General features: G+C 33.7%; 1 protein-coding gene across 2 annotated transcripts in view; it reads left to right on the top strand.

The window, feature by feature from the left end:
• Positions 1 to 1,009: 1,009 nt before the first annotated feature.
• The window catches only part of LOC145318067 (F-box/LRR-repeat protein 20), a 94,188-nt gene continuing 86,440 nt past the window's right edge, over positions 1,010 to 8,757 (top strand). For both annotated transcript variants that reach the window (XM_080159399.1, XM_080159398.1), the window contains exons 1-2: positions 1,010 to 1,332; positions 3,115 to 3,286. In XM_080159399.1, the coding sequence (XP_080015525.1) occupies positions 1,244 to 1,332; positions 3,115 to 3,286 (261 nt within the window). In that variant the 5' untranslated portion in view covers positions 1,010 to 1,243. The remainder of the gene's footprint in view (positions 1,333 to 3,114; positions 3,287 to 8,757) is intronic.

Raw genomic sequence — 8,757 nt, 5'->3', positions numbered from 1 at the left:
TCAGCAATTAAAACGGTTAATTCCATGCTGAGTTCCTTTTAAGATCGCTATTAGGTTAGTGGCTGTACCCCTGGCAGCTGCAACGGCAACGGCAAGAGTGTTAACAAAAACACTGAATGTCCTTTAACTCGGACTTCCCTTTCTCACAGACAGTCACTTAAGGTGGGTTCTATAAACAAAACTGTTATGGTATTGACAGCTGCAAATACGGTATCAACAACAAAAATCTGACGCTAGACGTTCAGAAGTCATCTCACGGTATACGCAATCGCTGTAACATATCGCTGTTATGACGTCATCTCACATTGCTGTTGATTTCACAGATGGATCAGGGAGATGAACAGCATCTCACAGTACAAGCTATCAAAAGCTGTCAAAATTCCTGCTTTTGCAGACAAAAATTATGTAAATAAAACAATAAATCATGCATTGAAAGCATGGTTTATGATGAAAAAAACGGGGCATTCCCAACAGATCTCTATGCAGGGGATGAAAAATTTTAAGTAAAAAAATTTGAATAATTATTATAAAAATAGATATTTTCAATATAAAATTTTTGATAGGTAATGGAAATTAAAATTTTTTTTTTAAATTTTGTAGAAAAAAATATATAATTGAAAAAAAATTAGGTAATCTATAAGTGAGTAAAAAAAAAAATTTTCCGGGGGGGGGGGAGGGGCATTTTCTTTCCCCCTCTCCCTTCACATTTTCTGTACTTTAAAAAAATAGGCTGAATTGACCAAAATTCAAAGACGACATTTGCTTAACATCCCATTTATTGTAGTTTTGCTGTTGATTTTGTTGTTGATGACAGCTGCAGTATTGCAGTTCTATCACTGTACCATATTACCGTATTATCTCTCACAGTAATGTTTATAGAACGCACCGACACACAAAAATGGCCGCCCGAGGTACCGCAATGTGAGATACCGTGATAGAACAGCAATGTGATAGAACTGTGATCACAGTTCCGACTATAGAACCCACCTTTACTTTCTTCTACCCACACACACTGTTTTTGTTAAACGTAATTCTTGTTATTGATTTCATAATTGCAATTCTTTGTTTACCGGTACGGTAGAAAATTTACCTAATTCTTTCTATCAAATTATACTCTTCAAATTACAGATGATTACAATGATATCTTTTGTAGGTTTTCACTGTGATAGAAAGCTAAATCTTATACTTTTAACAGATTATTAAATTTTTTTTAAAGTTAAATTGGATAAAACAAATACAGACAATGGTCAGACAAGATTCTAATGGTTATGAGCAAAATTCATATATCAAGAAAAATAAAAACCCTGAATGTATGAATCTTGTTCCAATAAGGTAATAATTAAAATGCTTAAAAGAGGGATGTGTGTTTTAAGATGTTTTCGTACAGAGGACGGGGGGGGGGGGGGGCGGTACTCGTAAACCCGTAGAGCTTGAGGGAGCTAACCTCGGATTCGGAGTTTCTATTGGGCCAAACAATTTTAAGTTACTTTTTAAAATATTATAATGTAAGGTCTTTATTAACTGTATTTTGCAACTTCCACCAATTTCTTTTATATGAATCATTAAAATTGTCACTATTGATTTCAGGCTTAGGTTATGCACCGGAGTGTTAGGGCACTTAATATATAGGCCCCGCTTGTGGTTTGACTACCCCGCAGGGGTCATGCATAGAATAATAAGTTAATAACCCGTCCAACCCCTCACCCTTGTTATTTAATTTTTTAAAGAATAAGTAGGGGGGTGGGGTAAGTGTTTAACAGACACTTTGTGATAAAGCACATAGGCTCACATGAAGGAGACCAGCATCGTATATCAATCAATAATTATATTATAATTACAATGGAAATTGAATACCTAGATATATGATAACATAAATTGTTAAAGGCATTTAAGCATTTGCTTTGATCCTTCTTAATTGTATTATGTATTACGCCTCTTTCTAATAACCTATAAATTGTTCCTCCCTCATTTTCACACATTCAATTGGATAAAATTCGTTTAAACCTTTTACACCTAAAATCCCTCCCACTATTAGAAATCTTATAAATCTTAAGGATGAAGAACCCTAGCCCCAAATGGTGTAGTCTCCTTCATGTGAGCCGCGCATATATAATTTTTGTCTTGTATTTTCCGTAAAAGTGTGTTTTAAGACTTAAAAACAGGAGCAGAAAACTAAAATTTGGCATGGTAGTTAAAACGGCTAAACGGCGGTTTCTTTTTTGCTTTTTCTCGCTAAATAACAGAAATTTAATCATTTAAAACAAACTTCTTATTTTCTTATAAAGTTCACCTTAATATTTGATCTTGACACTTTGGATTTGAATTTTATATATATATTAACAAGGATGACAACATCCATAAAAGCGAAGCACTGAAACGGTAGGACAAACGGACATTCACAATTGTATAGTATTAGAACTTAATTATCATAATATAAATTTATAAGAGTCAAAGCAAAATTGTAAGTAAATTTGTTGTAAAACTGCTTGATACAGGATAATTTTTATGGACATACTTACATTTTTAGGGCTTGATTATAGAGTTGCTTCGCTTATTACATTATACTTTGTTGTCCCAGGAATCAATATACAAAAAATCAGATCAATCCGATGATTTGATCACATAAAAATTTGTTGTTAAAAAAGTAAAAAAATCAACATGTTTAAAATGGACGTACGGACATTTTGGTAATGATTATAGAGTTACTACGCTTTCTAAATCGTACCTAACTACTAAAGGAATCACCATGCAAAATTTGAAATCGATAGGGCAATTCTAACATGCCTAAATTAACGGAAAAAGCTATCCGTTACGGACGTACGGACGGACGTACGGACGTACGGACGGACCGACCCTAATTATAGAAAAGCTTCGCTTTTAAAAAGCTTCGCTTTTAAAAACATGCCTTAAAGGAAAAGCACATGTGATAGGTGAAGCTATAGAGGAAATGATACAAAATTTTCAAATGTGGCGAGGAAAAGTGAAAGCAACTGCCATGCTAAATTTTAGAGTTATACTCTTACTTTAAATTTAAAGTCTTAAATCACCAACTTATACAGAAAATACGCGAAATAAATGATGCCCTTTATGAAATTAAACCTGTTAATGTTTTAGGAATGGGACGTCTTCGAGCAACAATAATTCCAACAATGGATCATATTGGAAGGTTTCTCGTGGACTGTTTGTAGAAACTGACGAGTCTCCTATCAATAGAAAATTACCTAAAGAATTACTTTTAAAGATATTTTCTTGGTTGGATATTGTATCATTATGCAGATGCGCTCAGGTAATTAATTATGTCTTTAAAGAAAGGCATTTAGTCTTCACTTTCTCCACCATTTCAAAAAAGTTGAATGCTTTTTGCATTCTGTCATTCATAACGTCCAAGTTAGGAAAAAAACTATAACTTTGACATTAGGGCAAGAAGGATGGTTCTTTCGTTTTTAAATCGTCGTCCGCTGGGGGGAGGGTGGGGAGGTAATTACACATAAAAGTTTTGGGCCACCGGGTTTTAATACTAAAGGCTTAATGGTGGATACTGGATGCATGCATACCCTTATAAAAGCTCCAGGTAGATTCTGGAGAAGTAAAGTATGATTTCCAAAAAATATAAAAAAAAATCCTGGACTATATAAATTTAAAGTCCTCTTATGTTTATCAAGATGTATTTCTAATTTGACAGTATTTTATCAAAAATTTTTAAATACCTAGGTATTCTCTATGAGTTCAAACAAAATCAGGGGTGTATATTCTGAACAAAATTTTTTTTTTCCCCTGCTGTAAATTTTTTTCCCCTCCTGGTTTTTTTTCAAACAGGGAAGGGGGAAAATTTAAATTTCAGAACTCTTTTTTTTTTTTTTTTTTTTTTTTTTTTTTTTTTTTTTTTTTTTTACAATAACCCCCCTCCTACACATTTTTTTTTTTTCCAAGGTGTGGAGAAAAGTGGATAAAAATGTTTTCATTTCTCTTAATTTTATCATTTTTTCCCCCAACAACATTTAAAGCTTTACCGAAGAAAAACCGCGTAAAATAGGTCTTTTTCGCGCATTTCTCTGCACTGCGAGATAATTATGCATTATTGATTTATGGCTATTCCAGATTATTTGTAGGACTTCTTATGCCGCTTAGAACAGAGTGCAAGTATGATCTGTACGTTCAGCCGTTTGGCAGTTAGCAGCCTCTAAAATTCATAAATTTTTAGCATTATTCGTTACCAGCAATATTTTACCGTGAACTGCAGTAGATCCGTTTTTTAGGTCAGTAACTCAAACTTAGAGCTAGAATTAACATAAGACTAATCTGAAGCTAGTCCCAGCGGGCTAGGTCGGTGGCCCGCAGGGGTTAAATGTATTATTTTCCAATATATATCTTGTTATATATAAAAATATTGGTTTTTAAGGTCAAGAAACTCAAATTCAGAGCTAAAATTTGCATAAGACTTACCTGAAGCTAACCCCCGCGGGCTAGGTAGATTTTCCGCAGGGCTTATGTGCATTTTACCTAACCTATTATAGAAACTTACTTATTCTTTTTGGTTTTTTCCTTGAATAAACTGTGTCTATTAATGAAGACATTATTTTAGATAATTCAGCAAGTTGGGGACCGACAACAGCGGGCTATGTGGGTGGCTTACAGGGTTGTAGTGCATTTTTTCTAAAGTATGAGTTGTCATACATCAAATTATAGGTTTTTAGGTCAAGAAACTCAAATTCAGAGCTATTTTAAGCATTAGACTGACCTAAGGCTAACCCCCGCGGATTAGGTGGGTGGCCTGAAGGGGTTAATTTTCCAAATTATGTGTTGTTATTAGTGATGGCAATCCGTCGAATTTTTGGGCCGGATTCGGATTCCAGATTCTTAAAGAATCCGTCAAAAAAAGTGGCGGATTCCGGATTCTAGCAATATTTTAAAAGGATTTTTTAATAAAATTTAAAAATTAAGTGCTACATATGTCCTAAAAATCAATGTTCTTAGTGTTCTCTATAATTCACTTCCGAGAATCGAACCAGATTTTAAAAGATAATATATATAATGATGAAAATCTTTGTCTTCAAAGAGGAGGAGTTGAAAGAAAAAACTGAAGACGCTATTTTTAGCTTACCAAATAAGAATCCGGAATCCGCTATTAAAAAACGGATTCCGGATTCAGATTCCAAAATTGGCAAAAAATTGGGCGGATTCCGGATCCGGATTGCCAACCCTAGTTGTTATACATCAAACTATAGGTTTTTAAGTCAAGAAATTAAATTCGGAGCTAATAAAACACAATACCAACCTGAGGCTAGCTTTTTCAAGGTATGTGGTATACATTATATTAAAAACTAGGAGCTGCGTTCCTAGCATCTAGAGGCTCTATATTAGAAGGGATAGAGAAAATAGCTTAAAACCATACCCAGACTTATTTATAAAAATAAAATATCCTAAAACCATTTCAGGGCCTATAAGAAGCCTTCCTCTAAAGGAGAACCATATCGGTTCAGTGGTTAGCGAGATCCTTCGCTACAAACAAAAACGCTTAATACTTTATATAATAGGATTGTATCCTTTTAGCATATTAAATCTTCCACCGCTAACATTGTACTATCAAACCTTTAAGTTAGATTAAATTGATGGAATGATTGTCCGTTCTTTAAGATTTCTTCTTCTTAATTAAAAATAAAGTCACTTTTTTTTCAACTTCCATTTTACTAACAATCTGCACTCTCTTGTTGTTTTTGTTGTTGTTCTTGTTTAGATAAAAAGTGTTGTTAATTGTTGATGCACAAATATAGTGGCCACCTTCGCTATTTCTTCTAAAACAAAAAGTAACATTATATTAATATTTTGTCTACCATTTGATTCTATATTAATTCAAATTTTATATATCTTTAGCGCTCATAAATTCTATGAAAAAATATTTTTAATATAATAATATTTTAAAACAATGCTACTTACCCCTCATGTAAAACACAGGATACAATGTCTAAATCAGATAGATATATTCTGACATTAGACTTTACACTCCTATTATTTTCATATTTACTCCGACTGATTCCAATTAACACAAATTCGCCAGGATTGTCTTTTCTCTGACAAATCAAATTCAAATATTTATTGGGACAATGAATACTATAGTTTAACACAATATAATACAAGTATCCAAGGACTGAAAAACGTCTGGGGGCGGTGTAGACAGCCTTTTAATTATAAACTTAGATTTAAATGTTTTCTTAAGCTGTCTGTTATATAAGTAATAAATGTACACTATATACAGCAATATGCTAAGAAGGCTGTTTAGGAAAAGTGTGAGAGGGGGGGGGGGGGATAGGAGAGTGGAGAAAAATGAGGTCTCTGTGTGATTATAAAAATGTAGGGTAGCGTGGGGTAATTGCGGTAGGGGGGGTCAATTCCGGTCACCCCAACCAACTTTTTTAAAACAGTGTTTTAACAATGTTCTAAACGTTTGCGAGAGATCTTCGGAAAAGCTTGTTGTTTATTGCCTATACTTTCATTTCTTACTTCAGCAAATTTTTGTCAGATCACTCCTTCTATGATTTTTTTGCCCTCAAAAATGAATCAAAAAAGAAGAAAAAAAATTTCAAAATAGGCCGTGTTAAATCTAAAATTGTGAAAAAATGGTAAGTCCTAGCGACCTGAGGGTTTTTGGGATCTACTGCAGTTCATGGTAAAATATTGCTGGTAACGAATGCTTCCTGTTTCCTGGCAATATTAGAAGATTCCTGGATATAGCATAACAAGAAATATTTCTGGAGCTACCAATGTTTAACTTTCCTGGTTGCTGGCAATTTATGCATATTCCTGGCCACTGGCATGTTTGAAATATTCCTGTTAAAAAGCAACATTTCCCTTTTTAATTCCCATTTCCCTTTTATTACACTTACCCCACAATTAGAGGTTGATAAGATTCACTCTACACCAAAGTGGCTTTTTTGGCCTGTTTGTCTGATGTGGTGGGGGGTGGGAGGGAAGTGGTGTTTCTCTGTACTAATTGGGGGAGTTAGGATAAGGTATAAATTTTGCTCCGTTCTACAACAATTCATAGTAAATTCAAAACCTTAAACTGAGCAAATGTAAATAATGAATTAGAGAGAGAGGGGGGGGAGGGGTGAGACTAGACAAATATGATAAATAATCCGTATTTCTGATTTTTATCTACAGTTAATAATACAACGTTTAAGTAGGCGTAAATAGTAACAATATAAAAGTAGTCAGGAAAAACTTTAAGGGTAATAGGTCCTGGGAAGGTTTTTAACTATTTTAGTTGATTTGGAAGTCTAAAGAGGGGAGGGAATAGATTTATTTGAAATAAAAATCTCCCGCCATAATCTAATTACCTTCATGGTTTCACAAAAAATCAATTATCTACCTATGAATTATTAAGAGTAAAGCCACTAGAATTGTTGTTGTTATCCTCTTAAAATTTTTTTCTTCAATTTTGAAAATTTTGATCCCCCCCCCCCCCCCCCAAATAAACCATCAAACCTGGCCGCGGCACTTTTTTAATTTAGTTATTTTAGGTTACAGGGGCTAGTATTAAGTTTTGCATTCTATAGGCATTAAAAATCGTTGGTTTTACTGTTTGATTTCAGAGCCACACTTAGAAAAAAATAATTTATTAATTAATATGATTAAAATTACGAATGTATCTTCCCTCCCCCCTTTTTAATATATTATAAAAATAAAGAGGACCGTCCAAATTTTGGCGCGAAAGTGGATATTAAGATAGAAACAGTTAAAGGTAATGGTAAAGATCCCACTCTCTTGAATCCTTCCCCCACCTCTATTAGGAATGCACATAAAATAATTGAAATTACTGTCCCTTATTAATTGTTGCTGTTTACCCCCTAAGAAATTGTGAAAAAGGGTATGGGGTAAAAACTCCTGTAAGCCAGTAATCTTCTGTCATTGCTGGTAACTTGGAAAATTTGCAGATTGCCAGCTAACAGGAACTTAGGATTTAGAGGAATTTGCGTGCTGCTGGATCCAGGAATCTTGTAATATTGCCAGGAACCAGAAAGCATTCGTTACCAGCAATATTTTACCATGAACTGCAGTAGATCCGGTTTTTGTAAATGAAAACTATGGCCTTCAGTTATCGTTTGCAATTGGAGGCGTTGTTCCAACTTGATTTTTTCATATTTTTTTTTTCATTTAAAAAAAATGGGGATATTCCGGTCACCCAAATTTTTTTTTACAACTGTATGTTTTACTGTATAATACCCTAATGTTTTATTTAGGTGATCTGGAAGCATAAACAACCTAAATGCATGACCTAAGCTTTAATTATTGCCTTGCCTTTTGTGTGATGTACATTACTAGTCATTTTACTGCTTGTATTATATCATATTTTGTTGCCTAAGCTTTTCAATTTGTAAAGACATTTAAAATTTTTCAGACACATTTTTATAGTAATGGGAAGAGTATATCACCCAAAGAAACGCCTTAAATATATGCCTGAAGATGTATCAGCTGCATTGGCTCATGTAAGAAGGGGTATGTCTGTTAGAAAGGCCGCTAGTAGATTTAAAATTTCATATGAAACCCTTGCATCTTTTTTGTATAAGAGGGTGTTTGCAATTTTTGCGAGGTTTGGATTTTTTATGTCAAATCGGCTAGCATTAAGCTAGAAAGGTGTTTAAGGTGTCTATAGAAAGCTCTTTGCATGTCCTAACAAAAACTCACTAGGATATGGGTTCTATCTCCAAGATTTAGAGTACATATTCAAGATTTTTTATTTTTTAAAATTCCTGTTGCATA

The sequence above is a fragment of the Acartia tonsa genome, chromosome 4 (genome assembly GCF_053477335.1).
Source record: "Acartia tonsa isolate MP-2025a chromosome 4, ASM5347733v1, whole genome shotgun sequence".
Taxonomy (NCBI): domain Eukaryota; kingdom Metazoa; phylum Arthropoda; class Copepoda; order Calanoida; family Acartiidae; genus Acartia; species Acartia tonsa.
The sequence above is the reverse complement of the archived record's forward strand: the minus strand, read 5'-3'. Positions and strand labels throughout refer to the sequence as shown.